A 22,855-nucleotide genomic window follows, 5' to 3' on the forward strand; every position below is an offset into this window, starting at 1 on the left:
CAGTAGAGAGAAAATCAGAGTTACATTACCTGAGTTTTAATTGATTGTTCTAGGTGGATTTGGAAAGGTCTCAAAAAACAAAGTAGTAAACATGGAATCATACACTGGTTTGGGTTGGAAGGGATTTTAAAAATCATTTAGTCCCAAACCTTCTAAAAATGCCAAGGACCTTCCTGACCATCATCAGCCTAAAAGCTGATTGCAATGTGGAAGGTAAATTCATTGGAATTTGATGTCCATACCCAGGCTTTCCTGCCTGGAGATGCAGGTCCAAGCTGGTTGTGATGGGCTGATGGAGCTGGAGCACTGAGAGGGGCTCAGGGGCAACACCAACCTCAGCCAGGCCTGCCCTGGGGAGAGTGAATGACCTATTTCTGCAGGATCAACCTAAAACTGACCTTGGGAGAGGGTGGGAGGAAAAACAGCCGCTTTGTTTTCCTCTCCCTGCAGCCCCAGCTCTGGCTTTAGCCATCACCTCCCTGACCAAAAATCAGCTTTTCCAGCCGGTGCTGAAAACAGAGAGCGGATTTGGTCACGAGCCGGGCAGAACAGCCCCAAAGGCCTCTGGCAGAGGGAACATCCTCCCGAGCCAGCCCTGGGCAGCTGCCCCACAATGTGCCCTTGTTCCAGGCCCCGGGAACAAAGGCTGCTGTCGCAGGCTAATGCCGGCTCAGGGTGGCATGTGCCTGCCTGGGGGGGCACAGGGACACAGGGAGGGGGAGCAGAGCCCCGTGGATGTACAAGGAGGTTCCCCAGGGTTTGCAGCTCCTGCCTGCTGGACATTTCTCCACAGCTCCTGGGAGGTATGGCTTTCTTGCTGAGACCTGCGGGGTGTCCATGCCTGGCTTTGGCACAGAGGGGTTTAGCTGGGACAAGGCAGAGGTGGCTGGGGGACACCAGGCTGCTGCTGGGACATTCCAGGTGTGTCCACTGTCGGTGTCTGGGGGGTGGCACCTCTGAGGATTGGATTAACTGATGTAAAATCACTGCCCAGGTGGTCACACGGCACCAGGAGCCAAAGCAAAGAGGTTCTGGTCTTTCCTCACCTAGAATATTTTGAATATTTGGTTGAGGAGTAACAATGCAGTTGTTAAGGTGGACCTGCCTTGAGGTGGATAACTTAAAATCCAGCTTAAACCAAGGCAGGTCACTTGGTGGTGAAGCCTATCCACCTGAGGTCCCTGGTCTGGGGGATCTGTGCGGGGCAGGAAGTTTTCTGGGGATCTCAGCAAGGTGTGGGGCTTTTTCTGTCATCTGCTCCATCTGTTCTAGTTGTTGTCTTCAGGGAATGGGAGTGATGGGGATCCTAATGCTGCTCTTCCCACCAGTGGACCTCACTTGGAAATATAAAGTCTTTAAATCCTTTATTTTTTACATTCCTGTTATTAGATTTTAGGCAAAAGGAAGATCAGTCCTGTGGGTGTGTGTAGGGAAAAAAATCCAAAGGCAAGTGCAGGGAGCATCCAGGATTTTCTGTGGCCACTGCACCTTCTGCTGTGTTATCCTTCCCTGGGGACCTCCAGCCACCTCTGCCCTGGATAGCTGTGCCCAAAAAATGTTTCCTTGCTTTCTAATCCCTGCGGTTTAACAAGCAGAGTGTGAGCAGGGTGGGCTGGCTGGCCCCGTCCTGGCTGTCCATTCCTCCATCCCTTCCCTGGGCAGGACAGGGGGTGCCAGGGGCTGTCCCTATCTCCCATTTCCCCTGAGTCACAGGCGGAAAAATCGCTTGCTCAGGTCTCCGGGCAGCCGGGGAACTCCTGTTCTCCCCGGGGAGGGCAGGGATCTCCCAGCGCATCCCCCTCCATCAGGCAGAGCGCAGGGATGCAGGAGCGCCCAGCAGGAAGGCGAGAACAAAGCTCACAGCGCATTAAAAAGAGGACGGAAAAGGCTCCCGGTCTGCCCGGCGCCGGCCACATCTCTCAGCCGGGCTCCAAAAGTCGGGAAGTCTCACCGTGTCCCGTTCTGTGCCTGTCCCCGCAGGCACCAGGACACCGCCCGGCTCGGGTTTCCCCTGTCCCTGCCCCGCCAGGTCCGGCAGAGCCCCCGGGGCCGGACATGCTGCCCCAGGGCACGGGCTGAGCCCCAGCCCCGGGCACGGAACCGCTCTGGGCGGGAAGGGACCCGCCGGATCATCGGCCCCGTGTCCCGGCACAGCATCCACAGCCCGCCATGGAGCCGCATCCCGAGGTGAAGAGGTATGTGGGGCTTGGCAGGGAGCGGGATGGTGTTTCCCCATCTCTGTGTCGCAGATGGGAGTGTGGGAGGTGGGAGGAGCAGCAGATGTGGCCGACTCCTGGGAAGGATGGGGGCTAAGGGGGAGATCTTTAGCTCCTCCATAGCCTAAGTTTAGGAATAATGAAGTTTATGAGTTATGAAGATATTCTGACAATTTTTGTTCCTAGAGAAAACTTTTTCGACTTAAAGAGGCTGCATCACCTAAAGGAATAATGTGACTTCCTTGCACCTGCTGCCCATAATGCCCCCAGCTCTGTCCATGGAGGGAGGAGGTTTAACCTTGCAAGCTCAGTCTTAGCCGGGAGCTGTGGCAGGAGCAGCTGCCTGCAGCCATCCTGATCCCTGGCAGGCCCTGCCTTGGTCCTGCTGTTGGGTATTGGGGTCCTGGGGTGGGCAGGACCAGCCCAAAATGTTATTTGCAAATTTTTAGATCTGGTCGGGATTTTAACCAGATCTTATAGTTTGTTCCTGTTTCACCTTCCCAGCAGCAAGTGTTAGTCTCAGAATCTAACCCCTGCCTGGGGAGAAATAGCAAAAATGTCAGTGGAGAGATCTTGGCATCATCTGTGCTGGTGAATGCTTGTGCTGAAGTCTGTCCAGGTCTCCTGGCATGGCTGGAAACACTTGACCTGTCAGAAATGGAGTTTGTGTCCCAGGCTGTTCCTCCCTGCACAGGAAATGCCACGTCACCCTTTGGCATTTCAGTGGGAGGTTTACTCTGAAAACCACCTTGCTGGGCTCACCCAGCTGAGGGGACAGAACAGCCCTCTGTTTTGATGGGCAGAGATGGAAGAGGTTGGAGGGTTGAGTGGAAATTGGAGGGACTGGCCTGCAGCCAAGCTGGAGATTGGGGAGGTGGGCTGAGTTCTGGCTTCTTCCTGATGAGTTTCTGAGAGGTCTTTGCTGGGGAGAGGTGAGGTCAAGGTGGTGGAAGAGAGACCTTTGACATACCCCATGGACGTGAATTACACGACTTTGGCACTGAACTCAGATGAAATCAGCTGCTCTTGCAGGACTCTGGAAATGCCCCGGAGTCTCTGAGGCTTCTGGGACATCTCAGTCATTTCTTGCCTTCATTGACAGAAGCAGTGGATTATTTGCCACTCCCTTGCCACATGGCCAGCACAGCCATTACACACTTGTCTCTCAAAGCCCCACTACATGACTCCCTTCTTTATTTCTCCATCTCCTGCCTTGTTTTTTTCTTCACTTGGGATTTTTTTTCCTTGGCAGAGGAGACTGTTGGGCTGGGGCCTGCTATCTCAGACTGCTTGTCCTTTGAGGCATTTTCTAACAGCAAGGCCTTGGTGTGTCTAAACACGTTATATCACATATAACACATTATAGGGATATCACCCCAAAGACTTGCTGTGCATCTCGATGTGGTTACCCAGGAGGTGACTCTTCCCTTTGCACAGACAGCCTCACCCCAAGCCTGTCTTTGCAGAATTGAGGTCCTTGCTCTGGTTTAAATCCATCCCTTCCTTTTGCAAGTGGCACCTCACCCCTGTTTAATGCATGAGGCATGTTGTTAAAGGAAAATTGAGAAAAGAAAGTATCAGTCTGGTGTCTTCAGCTGCATTGACTGGTGGATGGTTCTGCAGGGGTATCAAAACTTCCACAACACGTATCAAACACGGGAGCAGTGGCCAGTTGTGGATGCTCTGTCCCTGGAAGTGTCCAAGGCCAGCTTGGACAGGGCTTGGAGCAACCTGGGATAGTGGAAGGTGTCCCTGCCCAAGGCACGGGGTTGGCACAAGATGAGTTTTGAGGTCCCTTCCAACCCAAACTCTTCTATTGACTCTAGGATTCAAGGATTCTATGACTGCTATCAGCTACAAAGAAGTTTTGGCTTTCTCTAGTAAAAAAGAACAAAATAAATTATGGATTATCAGGAGAGGAAAGTTTGTCCTGGAGCACCTTCCCTTTGTCAGGAGAGGAAAGTTTGTCCTGGAGCACCTTCCCTTTGTTCTGCATTTCCAGTGCAGCTTCAAAAAAGCATACAGGTTCTTCAAATAACTGAAGTGCTATACTTTCCTTACAGGAATAGTTTCCCCAGCATGAACTTTGAAGCAGAGATTCTGACAACTCCACACGATAATTCAGGTATTTGGGAGAAAAAAAAAAAGAAAAAAAAGATTAAAGTAAAATGCCCACTCAGATTGCTATCATTACAAACATGTTTTCATTCTTTTGGAGATAGAGATTGTTAAAAAAAAAAAAAAAAGAAAAGAAAAAAGAAAATTACAAAGAAGCAGGATGGTAAACTGACTGCAATTTGGGTGATTCAAGGTTTGTGTTAGGGTAGAGTTCAAAGGAGAGAACATTGTTGTGTTTATGTGTTGAAGATACATGTGTTGAGGATAGACTGATGTTTTTACCTTCAATAGGGCTGGACCAGGAACACAGCTGCCAAGGACATGTGGTTTTGGAAACAGCAGGGACATTCAATTTGAGATTGCAGTGTCCTGGATGAGACATCCATGGTTCTCTTATTAGTGGTGACTAAAAGCAGGTGATAAAAATGCAACTCCTTGAAAGGCAAAAATGAGAATGAAGATGTTCTGCTGAGTCCTGTCATTCATCTTCATTTCGTTTAAGAGGAATACCTGATTTTTTTTTCCCACTGAATGATGCCTTTTCATTGAGCATTGATCTCTCAGGTGGGGGCTGCACTACGAGTGCCTTTCTACTGCAGGGCATTGTCTGAGACACACCCAGCACTGCAGGGCATCCTCTCATGAGCCTCAAGTCTTAGTTCTGCCATTGCTCCCCAGCCCTGGGCAGCTGGCCAGAGCCTGTGCCCTGGCAACAGCCCTGTCTTTGGGATGGGACAGCAGGAAAGAGAGATTTTGCAGTAATTGCTTGGAACCCCTTGAGTATTCCTGGGTTTTGGCTCAGAGGGAGAGATCTTGGTGTCAGTCACCCACATTTGAACATGAGACCCTTCAGGTGAAATGTTTTGCCATCAGCTGCCCTCCTGGCCATGAGCTGCAGGTCCCAGCAGGGAATTCACCTCCCTGGCAGCCCATTTCAGTCCCGTGCTGTGGAGAGTCACAAATGAGATGTGCAAGGTTGGATGTTTTTGCTTCAGCTGCAGGTGGCAGTGTTTGTGTTGCATCACCCCTCCTGGGCAGTGTCCCAAGAGCTGCCCATCTCAGTCACACTGTCCAGCATGGGCACCAGTGATGGCCCTCAGCTTTGGACCCATTCCCTTCACCTTTTCTTTAGCCTTCCAGAAAACCCCTCCAGTTCCATCCCTTCTTGCAAACAGAGTGCCCCACATCTGGCTAAACGTTTTGGAGACATTTTTCTCAGGCTGTCCTGTAATGGTGGGTCACTTTGCAAACATGCTGATGTTGAATAATTTTTGAACCCTGAGTGTGAACAACAAAGTGCATCCTCTGCATTGTTTTCCCAGATTTTTGGCTCCTGTTGGGTTAGGTTGGGTTTCTCCCACGAGGTAAGTGCTTTGACCCTTCTCATGCCTCAGAGCCTCTAACATGCAATCCATATTTGTTTCCCAAGAGCTCTACATGATCCCTTCCATGAGAAGCCTCACGGCTGAGGAGTATGTGGAGGCCTTTAAGACATTCTTGGATCACTCAACTGAGCACCAGTGCATGGATGAGTTCAACAAGGAGCAAATGCCCAACATCGTGGCTGGGTGAGGAGCACTTCCCCCGAGATGGGAAAGCCATCTCTTATCCTGGGAGTCAGCAAAAACATTTAAGGATTTTTGGGGACAGGAATGGACTTTAAATGCTTTTCAGTTTTATGTCCCCTAATAGTGGCTTTTGGGATATTCTGTTTAATGACTCCAGAGTATGTACTGTTTCAATTAATACACTGCACTGCCTCTCAGCTTATGTAAAGGAAAGACTCAAGACCTCATTCTCATGTCCATCTCTTTTCATTAGCTGATTTTCCAAGGATTAAAGTTGGGTTTTTTCAGTTGTTTGGTTGTTTTTTTCTAAAAGAAAGCTCTGTTGTGCTCTCTCCCTGCTTTTGGGACTTCATCACATCCATCCAAACAGAAACACGTCTCTAATTCTCTCCTAGTGGTTAATTCGTGGTTTTCCCAATCCCCTAAGACCTCCTTATTTCTATCCTAAGTCGATTTGTTTTGCTTAAGAACCAAATGATAATCAGTTTTGTAAAGTATTGATGTAATATCTTAAGGCTGGATAACTGCAGACAGCTTCAGAACAGCCTAGATCCAAAGCACAGGAAAGTCCTTTCAAGTCTGGGTAATTTTTGGATGTTATAGAAACTGTATTTTTCTCCAGTGAGAAAAAAGTTTAGGCAGATAAAATTTTATTCTACAGATCATATATATATAATAACCCATAAAATAATAAGCATTAAAGATTACATTAAGAAATTTTAATTGTGAATTTAAATAATGGAAAAACATTGTGCCTTTCTATGATGTTGACTTTGGGTTTGTCAAAGGATCTTGACCCTCATTAGGGCTAAGGCTCCTGGACTTGCTCACATCCTTCAGGACTTGCTCCTCATCCCACTCCTGTGGAATCATTACTGAGGTGTCTCCTGAGTGTGTTTGGGAAGCTCAATCCCTCGGCACAGTCTGTGCCTGAGAGCAGAGTAAGGCCATAAATCATGGCAGAGCATGGTTGTTGTTAAATATTCTGTAGGAAGTCTTTAAGACTGTAACTGGAGTCTTTGAATAAGCAATTTTTAAAAGGTAAAAATTGTTGAAGATTCAGACCCTCCTCCCAATTTCAATCCAAGATTAACATTGATAAGAGATGATTTCCAGTGGATAGCCAAATGGTTTTGCTTTTTCTGGATGTTTTTATCCAGTATTCTCTCCTGAGGGTGCTGAGGTTTTCCCCAGCTCACCTTGTCCCTGCTTCCCCAGCAGTGCCATCCCAGTCAGGTACAGCCCCTCTGCCCTGGGGTTCCCAGAGGCTTTTTTGCCCAGTGCCAGCCTGAAGAAATCTCGTGGGGAAAGGGTGAGAAACTCTACACCATGGTGCCTACTGTACTTTGAAATATGATCTGGCTGGTCTGGGCAGGCTCCTGCCATGCTGGTTATCACCAGGTTCAAAAGGGATGATCAAATTTCTGTCCTGATTCATGTGCAGAACATGAAAATTTCCAAGCTGACGTGTCGTCCAAGCTATAAGACTGAAAACATGAAGTTGTGTGATAGGTACAGTGTGGTTAAATAATGTGTATTTTTCCTTCCAGTCTTGGCCCTGGAAAATCGACCATCAACGTTCTGGGAGTTGGGAGTGGCACAGGTGAGAGTGTGGGGATGGGGCATGGGGGGGCCTGTGGGGAGCAGGAGGAGAAACTGAAAAATTGGGCAGTGAGGATTACTCAGACATTAATGACAGCATTGCCCATTGAAGCACAGAAGGGCAGAAGGAAGAGTGGAGTTGGGATAAGAGGAGTGCTCCTTCCCTTCCTTCCCTTCCTTCCCTCTCCACCTCCCTTCTGAAACACTGCTGCTCAGATCTTTCTGGCCAGTGAGAAATCTGTGATTTTATCTTAGTTTCTGCCTCTTGGTGACTCTCACCTGACTTCGCCTCAAAGTGAGAACTCCTCCTTCTGGTTAGGTACAGGAACACCTTCAAACCTTGTTGGAGAGAATTAGAGACATTGGAGAGGTTCTTTCCACCCAAAATCCTGCCTTAGACGATGCCCCCTGAAGGGATGTCTCCTTTTGCTTTGCTTTTCAGAGGCCAAGGCTGGGCAATGCCCTGCTCTCAGTTGTGCAAAACCACCTGGCCACAACTATTAGCATGCATCAGCTTTTTCAAGACACGTTTCTTTGTTACTGCTGTGTTTTTACCCAGTGATAAGTAGGGTTTAACTGCAAATGATATTTTTCCCCAGGGACAAACCTATCCTTTGGAAAAATAGCTTTAAAGTTCTTCTAAATGCAGTTGTGTTTAAAAAACGCCAAAACAACAAAACAAAAAAAGTGGTGAAACAGCCAACTTTGCTCCTAGGGAAACTGGGAGAAAATAAAGAGTAGAGAAAAGAAGCAGTGGTTTGATTTGTCAGAGTTTACTTCTGCTTTGAAAAGTATTTTCAGCTGAATTTTAAGTGCTAATACTTCCAAATGAAAGCATTTTTCTCACTTTTTTTTTGGTTTGTTTTCCTGAGTAAGAGAAAATTAGCATTTGATTGTTTTCCCCAACTGGGAATATGCTGAAGCATATGAGAAACCAAGCAGGAAGAAATGATTCAGTTCTCAATTACCCTCTATTTTCATTAAGTAATATAAAACAGAAATTCTGACTCCACAAAAGCACAAGGGGGAAATGAACTTTTAGCATCGTCCTTAATTTTCCTTATGTCCTCTTCAGAGGAGGTTTTAATGGAAAAATAAACCCTCTAAAATTTCCTGTGTTTCCTGGGTGAGTGCTCCTCACAGAAGCCAGGACAGGGGGCCAGACCTGCACCCCCCCAGCTTGCCCATGGCTGCAAGAGCTGAGCTGCTGGGGCTGGGCAGGGAGTGAGCTGGGATGGCACCGAGTAAAAGGTTATATCTGATCCCTGACCTTTTCAGAGGTGGACTCTGGTTTCACAGAGCCTCCAGAATTACTTTAGTTGATGAAAATATTAATGGGGATTAGTGGCCGACTCCACATCCTGAAAGCCTCTGGTGTGGTCCAAATCACGTTTTCTCACTCTCCCCACGTTTTCTCATGGCTGGTTTAGCCCTGGGCTGGAACTTTCCAGTTGCAGAGAGGTTCCAGTCCTGTCCCAGCCTTGCTGTGGTCCGTGCTGAAGGGTTGTTGCTGGTAGGGCAAGCTGCAGCAGAGAAAGTCCTGCCTTAGAGTGCTACATTTTACTGCTTGTTTATACAGACACCGTGGTTGAAGATGTTATTACCTGCTCTTGCAAACAGTGGATGAAGGAATTTTACACAGGTGGAGTGAAAAAGACCCCAAACCTAAGCAGCTTTTAAGAAATCCACCTGCTATTGATAGACCCATTTGCCTCCATCAGTGGCTCCAGGGCACGGAGCAGTGATGCTCTGCCTCTGGCCCTGCCCCAAGGAAGCTCTAAGAGCTGGTGCTCCCCAAACCAGGCGCTTAAAAACTGGAATCTAGGACTGTCACAAATGATTCAGCTGCTGCTGTTGGGATCTTCCTTCCTGTCAGCAGGATTGTTGTCTGCACCTGCCTTCAATGGATGCAGCCACAGCCTCTTTCCTTGAGCCTTTGGCTGGCCCAGCCCTCCCTCCACTGCATTCCTCACGGGCCTGGGGTGTTTTCTCTCTAATTTCAAAACACTCATCCTTCCTCTGATGTCTCTGTAGTGCTGGCATGGCTGATATTTCCCTCCTTGAATTCTGTGTACTGCAGCCCCTGCCAAAGAGGGCAGCTCTTCCAGTGGCTGGGGCATCAGCTGAGAGAGCAGGGAGGATGCAGGATCTCCTATCAAGGCCTCTTGTGTGACATTTGCAAGGCCAGGACTATTTTTAGGCCCCACCATCAGCTACAGACAGGATTCTTGCAGAGGTCCCATCAAGGTGGTCGCATCTGCTGTTTATTTACATAGTTTTGAGCGAGCCAGGGGGACTCATACACTTGGCATATCATGCATGGCATTTCTGGGGAATAAGCAGCGTGACCTGTATCACCTCAGAAGAGGCTGGAAATTTCCTAGAACAGGAGTACAGACTGCTGCTTGCTCCTCCAGACCTTACACAGCAGCAGAGGAGCACCAACAGCTAAATTTGCAGGGCACTTCCACACAGATATATGAGTATCTGCCTGTATTTCCAAGATAACCATCAGTTATTTGATGCCCTGGGCTAAGACCATGTGGACAAGCCCCAAAGAGGGAGGATTCAGGATACTGCATGCCAGTGGGTCTCTTCTCTTGTGATGCAGATCCCCAGGTCTTGGGGCTGTCACAGCAGCCACTGTGTCCCTGTGACAGCCCCAAAGCCACCCCACACATGCTGGGGTTACACAGCTGTGTCAGCTGCCTCCCTGCACCCATTAAAGCTTTGGGGCCTTGTTGAAAACGGATGTTTCATGGTTATTTTTGTAAACAGTGAGCTGTGATTGTTGACCTGTCTGTCTCACCAGCCAGGGGGTTGTCATTAGCAGGTTTCTGTGCTGCTTCTTGTCACTGCCTTGTTCTCAGGCTCCTCTGTACCTCTGTGTCAGCTTGAGCAGTGCAATACCATGGTAAGAGCATCACCAGGTTGTGCCACTGCAGGAGCCACAAAGCAGAACCTTCCTCACTTCTGCTGGGGGGTTCCCTGGCAGGAGTGGTGGCACTGGCATCCTTCCATCGCATTTACCTGCTTTCTGAAGTAGTGAATTTGTGTTTATTGACTAGGTGAGCAGGATTTGAAAATTATCAGGATACTGCAGGCTGTGCACCCAGGGGTCTCTATTGACAATGAGATTGTGGAGCCCAACCCACAGCATGTGGCAGCTTACAAAGGTAAGGCTACACCTGCTGCCTGGGTTAGAGCAAGGACCATCCATTTGAATTATGAGTTTTTCTGCTATTTTATGAAATTCATGATTTTCTTCTACTTTTTGCAACAGAGCTGGTGAATCAAGCTCCAGACCTGCAGAATGTTTCTTTTATTTGGCACCAGCTCACTTCCTTGGAGTATGAACAGCAGGTGAAGGAGAAAGGCACGCATAAGAAATTTGACTTCATCCATATGATCCAGGTAATGGACATTAACACAGGACTATTGGATTTAACTACCCCCTTCAGTTCTGCTGTATGTTTGATTTTAGGACCAGAGCTGAGCACAGCTCCCCCATAGCAATTCTGCAGCAGCTCTACAAACACCAAAGCTGGCAATGCTCAGTGCTGTGAGGTGTCCCTAAATGAGCATGTGGAATCAAGAAAGGCTGGGAAGCATCTGGAACAGAATTTAAAACACCTCTAAAGAAAGGGTTTATGCCTTTGGAGGGTCATTGCACTGTGGAGGAGGAATAATGGCTGTGTGTCACTGTCTCTTCTAGATGCTGTATCGTGTGGAGGATATTCCCAATACTATCAAGTTTTTCCACAGCTGCCTTGACCATCACGGTAAACTCCTGATCATAATTTTATCAGGTAAGGGACACCTTGTATTTTTATTTTTTTTTTCTCCATTGCTGAAGTTTTGAAGAGCTTTGAAGTTTGAGAGCCATAAATATTTATCTGGGGATATCAGTGGTGCTTATACTGTAGTACATAACTAAAAAAAATCAAAAATGCTGGATTTCATATGGAGAATGCAATCTTGGGCTTAGCCTTGGGCCTCAGTGTCTGATGGGGCCACTAAGGCACAGCCTTTGTGCTCTTGCTTCCCTGCTTATGGAATCCATGTAGCAGACAGAAGTGTGGCTGTCCATGAATGAGGGTCAATCCTTCAGTGCTAGAGGCACATCTCCTGGGAGTTTCCTTTAAACAGGACAGTTTAGGGTTTTACCCTTCCTTTCTGGGCAAATTCAGTGCTAGAGGCACATCTTATAGGAGTTTCCTTTAAACAGGACAGTTTAGGGTTTTACCCTTCATTCTGGGCAAGTTCAGTGCTAGAGGCACATCTCCTAGGAGTTTCCTTTACCCAGGACAGTTTGGGGGGTTTACCCTTCCTTCTGGGCGAATTCAGTGCTAGAGACAGACATGCCTTTGGAGTTTCCTTTAAGCAGGACAGTTTGGGGGTTTTACCCTTCATTCTGGACAAATTCAGTGCTGGAGACAGACATCTCCTTGGAGTTTCCTTTACCCAGGACAGTTTTGGAGGGAGGACTGAAGGGAACTATGGTTTTATGAAGCACAGATATTTGTAACCAGACTCATGTAAAGGGAAGTTCTCCTGTCCTGCCAAGGGCTGGGCCGGCAGAGAGGGAACTTTCCCAGTTCTTTTCATAGTTGATCAGGCGGTGTTTGCCTGCCAAAGTAACTTTCCCCGGTGTCCCGTTAGACAGCAGCGGCTGGGCCCGGCTGTGGCAGAGGCACAGGGACTGCCTGCCCGCCACCGACAGCGGCCACTACATCACCTGCGGCGGCATCACCGCGGCGCTGCGGCGGCTGGGGCTGGAGCACCGCGTCTTCGAGTTCCCGTCGGGCTGGGACATCACCGAGTGCTTCAGCGAGGGGGACGCGGCCGGGGGCCGCATGATGGATTTCCTGACGGGGACAAAAAACTTCCTGGGCACGGCCCCGGCAGCGCTGCGGCGGCGGCTGCAGGAGGCTCTGTGCCAGCCCGAGTGCAGCAGCACCAGGGAGGGCAGGATCATCTTCAGCAACAACCTCAGCATGATCGTCGTGGACTCCTAGAGCCTGCATCCTGTCTGGACTCGTTTTTTAACACTGGGACCTCCACTTTTCTGTGTAGGCAGAGTGTTTACACACCCACAGAAGATTCTGCAGCTCCTTTTGCAGCTGGGAGGAGGTGGCAGCCCCTGTGCTGGCCAGGTACAGACCCACTGCTTCCATGTGTGCCAGGACAAAACCAGCCAGATGGCCCTGCTGCTTTGCACCCAGGTAATGTCACTGCACACAGAGCTGTGAGTTGCTCTGCACTAGGCTATTTCACATGGTTTTATCAGCATAGGCATTTACTGCCCCAAGTCTCTCAGCGTCTCACAATATAGACATGTCTTAAAAATTTATCAGCCTTTTTGTTTGGAGAGTATTTTGGAGCCCAGGATGATACTTGCCCTGTGCTCTTTCAGGCAGGCATTAATTTTGTTACTTTCTTACTACTGTTTGTCTCCATGTAAAATAAAAGCAATCTTGAAACAACAACAAAAAAAAGTCACATCTGGTTCTGCACGTGAAGATGAAGAGCAAAGAGGTCACTGAGTTAAAACCAAAAAAATATGCAAAGTACTATTTTATGGAAGCATTAAGGGTTTCTTGTAAGTGAGAAAGATGGGTCTGAGGATGTGGAAGAGCTGGGAGAGAGCTGCAGCTTGTCCTGGTGCTGCAGCCCTGGGAGGCAGCTTGGCTCTCTTGGAGCATTATCACTGCAGCACAGCAAAACAGCACCAACAGCACTGAAATGTGGTCTATGTGGTTAAAACCTTAATGTAGGTAAGTTAAGAGTATTTCCCCAGGGCCCTGAGTTGTTCAGAGGGCTGAAGGAGATGCTGCCAGGGCAGGCAGCTCCAAAGGGAGATGCCACACAGGATGGCAGTGAGGTTTGGGTCTGCTTTTGGCTCCATGGTGCTGAGCACACAGGGAAAGTTGCCTGCAGTGTGAGCAGCCTCTGAGGGGGGAAAACAGCAGCTCAGGTGGGCGATACCTGCAGGCACAGAACTCATCTCTAGGTCTGGTTTGTCCATGCCTAAGCTGGGTAAGACACCTGTGTGCACCTGGAGGGGCTCAGGTTGATGTGTGGTATGGATCAAATGGCTTCTTCCAGCACCATGAACACATGGGTTGTCACACCAGCTTGCAAGACATTCCATGTCATTGTCACCCAGAGTCCTGCTGGTCCTGCTAAAACTGTCCCAGCCCCATCCACCTGAACGCAGGGGCAGCATTGCCCTGAAAAGGTAATGAGCCCATGGAGTCTTTGTGTCTCCACTCTGTCCTTTGGGGGGGTTTGGGTGTTTTTTTAGGTTTTAGATTTGGGTTTTATCATATATTTTTGAAATGCAGCCATTTTTCCTGTAACAGGAAAAATGAGCAAAATGATGGGAAAACAGTAGCATAATATCAAGTCCCTGGCAGGACTGAGGCACCCTGGCCTGCAAATACTATTGCTGTCAGTTCCAGAAACATCAGTCAAGACTGGACAACCTCCTCCAGAGCACCCCATACCTGTGCACAAGCTTTTCCCTTTGATCCATCCCATTGTTGATTCCATAGGCATCTCCTTTGCTGGTGCTGGCTCCCAGGACTGCGCAGGGAGTGAAGAGCTGGGCTGTTGGGCAGGCTCTCAGCACTGCTCCCATCAGTGTTCTCCTTCCACTATGAATTCTCATGGTTTATTTCCAACCAGCAGTGATCTCTCTGTCTCTACCTGGTAGAATAAAAGGAAAAACAAAAGGTACCAGAAACCAGGTTTGCTTCTTAACTTCAAAGAAGAATTTACTTGTTAGTCTTTGCAGAAATTTGGTACAATACAGGTTTACCCAGATCTTCCCCAGCCCAAAATGTTTTCACCCCTCTTTGGAGTTTCCTGTGCAGGAACTTACATTTCCAGTAAGCACATACTCAGCAAGACCCATCTGTGAGCACAAAATTTACCCACACCATTGTAAATCAATGCACAAATGCTCAAAAAAAGGGAGCACTTCAAAGCAGACAGTGACAGGCTGGGGAGATGAAACAGGGCACCCCATTAAAAACACAGCTGATCAATGCTTTGTATGTAATTTTTCCTTTGATTCTTCAAAAGCAAGTAGTTTATCACCAACTCTGCTTGTACATGTGGAATAAATAGCATCCTAAGTGTCCCATCTGTTGATATATTTATTCTTTGGTGAACATGTTGTTTAATTAACTATTTATTCTGCTTTCTAAAAGACACTCTCCTCCCATGCAGAATTTCAGGCTGTGCTTGCCCAACACCAGGAGTGTGGCCACGAGAGGGCTGCAGCAGCCAGCAGAATAAATCCACCTCCCAAAACACTGGAAATGCTGAGCTGAAGCAGCAGAACCAAAGTCAGGCAGACAAATGTGTTCAGCTTTCTTTGCTGGCTCATCGCATCCCAATCCCAGCAGTTGGGGACCACACTGTTTTCTGCTGCAGTCTCAGGCTCTGACTCTGATTCTGGGCTCTGGTTTGTAAAAAAGTCACGATGGCACAGCACAGCTGCCACAGGGGATGCACAAAATCTGCTTTTGGGTTGGTTTTGTTTTTTCACACTCAACGGCTGCAGCTCAGCTGCTGCTGGAGCTCAGGTCTGTGGACAGGGATCCAGGAGTGACCCCAGCTCCCAGGGAGGGGAACACCAAGAGGGGACCCAGGAGTGACCCCAGTTCCCAGGGAGGGAACACCAGGAGGGGACCCAGGAGTGACCCCAGTTCCCAGGGAGGGGAACACCAGGAGGGGACCCAGGAGTGACAACTCCCAGGGAGGGGAACACCAGGAGGGGACTCAGGAGTGACAGTTCCCAGGGAGGGAAACACCAGGAAGGGACACAGGAGTGACCCCAGCTCCCAGGGAAGGAAACACCAGGAAGGGGATGGCAGGAGTGAGAAGCTCCTTCAGCCTTAGCTTTGAGCCAAATCAACCCTGCTGAGCTCAGTGCAGGAGGAGCCCTACTCCATAATGAGTTTCATGGCAGTCCCCAGTTGCTGAGGAGCCAGCCCATGTCTCCCAGAGGGAACTGTGATGCTCCATCAGCACGAGTTTGTTCCAGCCCAGGGAGAATGCTTTTGTGGACAGCCATGCAGTAAGCTGCCCTGTGTTCTCTGCAGTAGAATCAATGCCTGCAAAGCCCAAACTCTACAGTTTCACATGGAGCAGTTGCAGATTTTTTCGTCATTTTCCATTCAGAATATGCCTATTTCAGTGCACAGCTCTGATTGTGTTACAGTGCCCTGGGAAGGAGCTACAGAGAACAAGCCTTTACAATGCCAAGGATGGATAATTTTAGTTTTACGGGACCAGTACACAGTCTTGGGGGCTGAGTGGTTTGCCTTTGAAGTGTTAAGGCTTCTCTACTGATGAATATCATCAGGCTGGTGAAGGTAGCATAGGAACTGCAAAATCTAATAGCTGATTTCTGAATAATCTCACTAAAAACAAGCTCAGTAAAATACTGGAGCATATACTGAAAAGATTATATTTAATCTCAATAGGGGGGGAGGGGGTAGGTAAAATAAAGAGGCTGAACATTTTTCCCTCCCCATTTTCCCACAGAAATCTGTTGAGGCTTATATCAAGCATGTAGGATTGTGCTCACCTTTTTGGAGCTTACAAAGGCCTTTGTAGGAATAATAACCTCCTGGATACAGCTCTAGAAAGGTGTTTATCATCCTGCTTTTTAAATATTCTTTTTTTCAAGGTCATATCCTCCTCCAGACTGAGGATGAACATCTAATCCAAGTCTAAAAAATATCTTTATTTTTGAGCATTGCTCCTTGTAGTCACTCCCCTCCCTTACTGAAGTATCAACAGAAACTTAAATCTTGCTAAATGGTGAAAGTCCTCTTAGGCAGAGAATATGTCTTTCATCCCCCACTCTCCTTTAATTCCTTGTTAACAACAAATAAAGAAAGAAAGAAACAAATCCCTCCGAGATAAATGTTTGGAGTAGAAGCTCCAGCTGGAAGGATCTGGTGCCTGAGGAGGGTTTGGGGAACATGTGAGATGGCAGGATCCCAGTGGGGCTTTTCTTCTCATCTCTGAGAAGGAGCAGGGAAGAGCAGAACAGGAGTTTCATTTCCACTCCCCACTTCTGATGGCATGTTCGATTAGACCTGGCAGCAAATTGCCAGAGAAAACATATGTTTTGTCATCCACTGTAATGGTGGTACCTCTCGTGAATTTATAAATGTGATAAGGAAATTTTCAGAGCCGTCTCTAAGTCCCTCTTGCTTTGTTAACATTTTTTAGCATCCTATTAATCACTCTGGATGTATCTGTCAACAGCTGATATTATGGATTAAGGAAGATTACAGCTCATTGCTTCAGTGGCTGTTTTCTTTAGAATTTAACTCCATGGGCACTTTGCCATTTGCCTCCCTCTGACAAAACCAGCCCCTCACTTTTGCAGACACTTTGCAGTGTTTCCCTCACTAAGAGTAGGTTTACTTTAAAAAGTATCAAAAATGCTCATCCAGAAGGGAAATGTTTTGATTTTATTATTTCTGGAAGAAGGTCTAGCACATTTTCAGTGGTGCACAAAGAGTTCACAAGATCCTGATTTACAGAGGTTTCCATGTAGATAAATGCTGATTTTGTTTTGTCACGCTTGTGCAGATCATGTCACTTGTTATTTGGGGAAAGAAGATGTTTGATGGAATTCAGAAAAAAGTTCAACAGGTTTAATAAATTTAACTCATAAACTTTCTCCATTGTTTACTATCAACTCTAGATCATTATCCAATTCTATGAATTTGTTATCTACTCTGGGATACAAAGAAATCCTTGTGACTCCTATGATGCAACACAAAGCAGAATTAACACTGGAGAATCAAAAAAACTCACCCATGAACAAACTTCAGGCTAAAAATTATTCACCCAATCTTACCCCCTTGTGCCAGGTTATAAAAAACAATAATGTCAAAAATATCAGTTTTGATCTAGACACTCTTCCTAAGCTTATTTAATGCTTACAGCTTGTCTCCAAGGCCTTGTCATTCCTTGCTCCTTTCTCTGGCAGAGCATCTCCCCATCACAGCCTCATCCCAAAGCAACCAAATTCAAGAAAACTTTCCTCCTGTGCTCAGAAGATGCAGGACCATGGGCAGCCTCAGTCCTGGCTCACCTGCAATTCTTGCCAAATGTTAAGGCAAATTTCTTGCTCCAGAGTCTCAGGTGACACAAAACTCCTCCAGGTGTTTTACTGTGAGCTTCTCACCCCCATTACAAATGTCTTAAAACAACGAGCTCTGCCCAGAGCCTGCCTTCTCTGCACTTGGTGTAAATTATCCCTGGGCCACTGCTTAATGTTTATGATTTCTGATGCTTTGAAAATTTTAAACTGAAGGCATTAATATAACCTACAGTCCCAGGCCAGGTAAAGGGGTTAATTGGAGAGGAAATTCTTGCTTTGCTGTATGGGAGAGCTGTATTTTACTCCCCCAACACCCAGCAAATACAGTCCCCAAAATCATTCTTGTTTTGGTGGGAATTTAAATAAATCTTCCTGTTCCATCTCTTGGCCACAAATTGCTTCTGAACATAATTAGCCTTTCTACTGGTACTGGAGCCTTGTTTATTTCTGTGTCAGTCCCTGGAAAGTGTCGGAATATATAAAATTTCATTGAGGCTTAGACAAAAACTCCTCCTTGACCAGAATCCTGTACTTTCAAAGGAAGGAAGGAAAGTAAGGAATATAGAAAACAGTCAATATTCTCTATTTTTCTTATACTTCCCCCACCCTCCTCTGCCTTTGCAAACCTGTCAGTCAGGGACCTCCTGTGCTGAAGGCTGCGTCTGGGCACTCATCCCTCCTCCTTACCTTTCCTCATTCATTTCCCTAATTTCTTTCCATGTGTTTTGCAAAAATAGCCAACAAATAAATCCATTTCAATACCTCTGCACAGTCACTTTTTATCTTGGTGAAAGATATCTCTTTTTTGTTATATAATTTCCTCTAGTGTGAGGATCATCTGGCCAACTTTCATAACCACAATGACTGCAAAACAGTCACCTTATGATTCCAAAATCAGGCTAGAAATTATTTCAGAGATAATCTGCTGTTCAAAATATCTCATTTGGCTATTGAATAGAGAAAGATTCAAGTCTGAGAATGCAAAGGAAAGCTCACGTTTGTAATTAAGGGCCTCCTCTGTTCCCAGGGTATCTGTATTTGCACAGGGCCCTGCCATGGGCTTTCCCAGGCTGGCCATGATCACTTCATCTTGCTTGGAACCAATTTTCCATCTTTAAACCCTTCCTTTCCTTGCAGGCAGGTCATGAGGCTGGATCCATTACTGCAAGCGAGAGGTTTATTACTGAGGTGATAAGTGTCATGCCAATACAATGGTAATAATAAATAACTTCTCTGAAAGTGTAAAAGGGCCTGACATTATTAATTGCATTTCAAGTTCTTGCAGCGTGTGTGGATCAGGACTGAATGCAGAACAGACCAAAGGGGTTTTTTTCTTGCTTGCTTTTTTTGCTCTTTGGAAAGAAATGTGTTTTGTTCAGCTGAAATGTCCTCGATGCACTGAGCCTGCACCAAACCTCTCCTCACCTGTGCAAGCCCCATCACTCCCATCAGGGCTCAGATGTCCCTGCTGGGATGCAGAGATGGAGGGACACCCCTCTGACAGGCAGGGGACGTCTTTCTTTTCTTTTTTTCCCCTTCGACAGCAAATGCAAATGCTCTAAATCGTCTCAGCCCTAAGTAGAGATGGTGTCAAAAGACTCCAACAGGAGGCAATGCTTTTAGATGCTGATAAAAGATGTGTTTTCCTGCATCTCTCCTGCAGGCTGTCATTCACTGATCAGTGTGCTGAGGGCCTCACAATGCCCCAAAAGCGACTAAAGCTCTTGGTTAAAGGCAGAAATTGGTCCCAGGTGCTGCAGGGCTCTGGCACAAAGCATTGCACCAGGCTGCCTTGTACATCTGAGCTGAGATCCTCTCAGGTGAGTTAACTGAGCAAAAGCAGGTCACATCAGCAGATTTAATGTGTCCTTTGAACCTCCTGCACCTCATTTTCTGTCCTCTGCTGTAACATTTATCTTCTTTTGATCATTTAGTAACGGACAGTTGTTTCATTACAATGGAAATAAAAATACTTGACACAAAAGGGTGGAGTTTTGCCTATTCAGAGTGACACTGAAAAGTTGCACTCCTGAGTTGGCTTGAATAGAGTGAACATTATTAAATGGTGACATGAAAAAGACCTCTCAAAGGAGATAATGCCTTCATCCAATTAAACCCTCCTAATGAACTTACCCTTCCGAGGTGGGCAGAACAGTTTCAGCGTGAAGTTTGCTTCCTGTGATCATTTGTGCCAATAAAAGTCCTGCAAGGAAGCTGATGAAAACTGATGTGAATGTGCCTGAAGTGAATTTATTTTGATATTTGACTTGTCAGGAGAAAAAAAAAAAAAAAAAAAAAAAAAAAAAAAAAAAAAAAAAAAAAAAAAAAAAAAAAAAAAAAAAAAAAAAAAAAGTGGTTTGTACTTTTCAACCTGATCTGCCATTGTGCTCATTCCTGATGATCCCATTCTTTAATAACTCCTCAAATTATAATAAGGCTCCTGGGCATCTGCTTCCCTTTGAATTTGCAGCTGAGAAAATCCCATGTTTGAAACACTTGGAAATGGAGTTTCATTTGATAACCTGTATTTTTGAGGTGGGTAACTACCTTGGTGAACACCTTGATGGTAATGTCAGTAATAGTCTAAAAATACTCTTCGGTCTCTGAGAAATTTGGAATGAGGAAAGAATCTTTTTCCCACTATGTTATAATGATACTTTGCACTCAGGCACATTCTTTTATCAAAACATGTTTTATTCATCAATGCACCAGGCCCTCAATTGGTTTTGTTTAATTGTGACTCTCTTTATACCATGGGCTTGGAAGTCCAACTGTGACATTTCATTGCTGCTTTTCCCTGTGCTTTGGAGATCTCAAGAAAGAAAGTGCCAGAAAGGGAAAAAGATGTGTGAAAGTTCAACCAAAGCAGAAGTTGTCAGGCTAAAACAAATCCAGAGGGAGGAAAAAAAGGTCAGAAGGATTGATAATATTTTAAAAATCATGTATTTATGATGTGATGGTTCTTTTATAACTGTGATCTCCTGTTTATCTGCAGTTAGAACTGGTCCTAAAGTGGGATACCATCTCCAAATGAGGACACCCAAAATTATCTACCTATCTCCTACCTGTTTTAGTAACTCATATTAGTGATCTGATTTTCATCATGCCAGTAAGTATTTTTGCAGCCTTGAAAAAAAGAAAACATGCCTGAATGTTAGGATTTAAGCTGATAAACTGAAATACCCAAATTTTAAATATTGGCCACTACAACTTGTCCACTGCTATAAAATGATTCAGTAAAGTCATCATGAATAGCAACTCTGAGTCTTCCCCATCTCCAATTTAACCAGCAAAAAAGAGACCTTTAATGAGGACAATGAAGCTAATAGCTGGGGAGAAATTATTTTCCAGCTGCTACACGGTTCTGGGGTCAGGATAAAATTAACCACTTTGAAGTTGTGCAGCCTGGTTTCATACCTCAGACAAAGAATTGGGATAATTTTTGAGCACTGAGAGCCGCTCATGCTTCTCCTGCTGCTTGTGGCAGGAAGGAATGGTTTTTAACTTGCACTTTGTTCAATATGGTAGTGGGAAAGGCAGTGTATCCAGCCTAGTGCATCAGGGTGGTGGGCACTGAATGAATATTTCTTTTCATATTATGGAAGAGTGTCTCAATCAAAATGAGAACTTTACGGCTTGTTTTTAATTTCACAGTCATAAAGATGGACATACAACTTTTCCAGAGAAATAATTAGGTATCACAGAAAAAAGCACGTCCCCATCAAATAATAATAACAACACATCTACTTAAGTGAAAAACTATACTAGCTGTGACAGATTTTACTGTCTATAATTTATTTCTAGATTAATGGGGATTTTGTAGTCCACCAGTTTACTTAGTGTATAACAATTCTTTTCTTAGTTATTATTTCTGTTTCTATTCCATGTAGACTAAAATCTACTACATCCATTCTTTTTAATTAATGTCTCGGTATAGTTTCTTTTAACAAAAGCATGGTTCCTTTGCTCCTTTTTTTTTTTTGGCCAGACATTTAGCCCTGGGGCTAAACCAGCCAATAATATGTATTTTGTTTCCCTGATGTTCCCATGGATGATCTTGGATTAGAGTAGGTGCTCATCTAAATGTAAAACACATATAAATCACATGTAATTGCCTGAAAACTGGCAGCAGGTTAATTAGGGCAGACTGTGGTCCTGAGCTGGACATGCAGGTGGTGTAGTGGCTGTGAGACCTGAACCCAAGCCATCAGGAGGTTCAAAACAGGAAAGGACATTTCTGCTGGCCCCAGTTTTCTGTGTTCTTTGGTTTGATCTCCTCTTTGGGGCACTTTGGGTTGTGCCTCAGAGCAGGCAGGGGGGGATATGCTGCTCTTGTCTTCCAGAGCACGAGCAGGTCAGAGAAGACACATTCCCTGAGTTGGGTTTAAAAGCTCAGACATGCTTTTTGGCTCGTGGCTGAGCTGATGCTTGAGTGACTTCTCTGATCGTAAAAGACACTGATGCATCAGCACCAGCCAACGCCAGAGCCATCTATTTACCCAGGGAAGTGCTGCAATAGATCAATGTTAAATGCTTATTTGCGCTTCACTGCTCCAAGGCACAGAAACTAATTACCAAAGATAAATTAGCCCTTGTGACAATGACTAAGAAATACACGTCCCAGGATAGACCACCTTGACCACAAACACACATAATTCTGCCTGTGACGAGGAGCAGCAGAGGGTTACAGGGCTCACCCTTCAGCCAGAGATCACTCCGGGTGGAGTGCTGCTGGCTTTGTCCGTGTGCTGGAGAGCTGGTGACCATTTGCTGAGCCCCTGACTTTCCCTTTTCCCTACAGGAAACATTCACTTGACTCCCGTGTGTCTCTGTTTGCCCAGCTGTGGATTAGCAGCAGCAATAAATAAAACACCTGGTGCAGAAAGCAGCAGACCTGACTGATGGCAAACTGTCCCCAATGGTTTTGAGTTAACACATGAGCTTATGAGCTTTGTCTTTACACCTTGGCTGCTCAGGAAGTGCAAATGCCTTGCTCTGGGTCACCTGTGCAGCAGTCAGTGACAGATGGAAAGTTTTACATTTTTGTGTGATTACAAAGTTTTTCTAGCTGAAGGCCCTTGGTGTTTCTCCCGGCAGCTGTGATCAGCAAATGAAAACTTGTTAGAGTTGCAATAGGTTTGTGATGCCACTGCTTCAGTTATCCCTCCCCTGGACCTTTGACTTCTCTCTTCCTGCCAAATTTGGTGGATCCG

The 22,855-nt window shown here is 46.2% G+C and overlaps 1 protein-coding gene across 2 annotated transcripts; it reads left to right on the plus strand.

The window, feature by feature from the left end:
• The first annotated feature begins 1,945 nt into the window (after nt 1–1,945).
• LOC310911446 (carnosine N-methyltransferase 2-like) lies at nt 1,946–13,217 on the plus strand. Of its 2 annotated transcripts, XM_083864950.1 has the most exons (8): nt 1,946–2,195; nt 4,280–4,341; nt 5,764–5,902; nt 7,453–7,513; nt 10,581–10,680; nt 10,788–10,918; nt 11,220–11,313; nt 12,167–13,217. In XM_083864950.1, the coding sequence occupies exons 1-8, from the start codon at nt 2,170–2,172 to the stop codon at nt 12,520–12,522; spliced, it is 969 nt and encodes a 322-aa protein (XP_083721076.1). In that variant the 5' UTR covers nt 1,946–2,169; the 3' UTR covers nt 12,523–13,217. The 2 variants fall into 2 exon arrangements, with proteins under 2 accessions (XP_083721076.1, XP_083721077.1); XM_083864951.1 differs by lacking the exons at nt 1,946–2,195; nt 12,167–13,217 and having other exon boundaries at nt 4,090–4,341; nt 7,453–7,505; nt 10,573–10,680; nt 11,220–11,392.
• The last annotated feature ends 9,638 nt before the right edge of the window (nt 13,218–22,855 follow it).

This window comes from Zosterops lateralis, assembly GCF_965231275.1.
Source record: "Zosterops lateralis genome assembly, chromosome: 7".
Lineage (NCBI taxonomy): Eukaryota > Metazoa > Chordata > Aves > Passeriformes > Zosteropidae > Zosterops > Zosterops lateralis.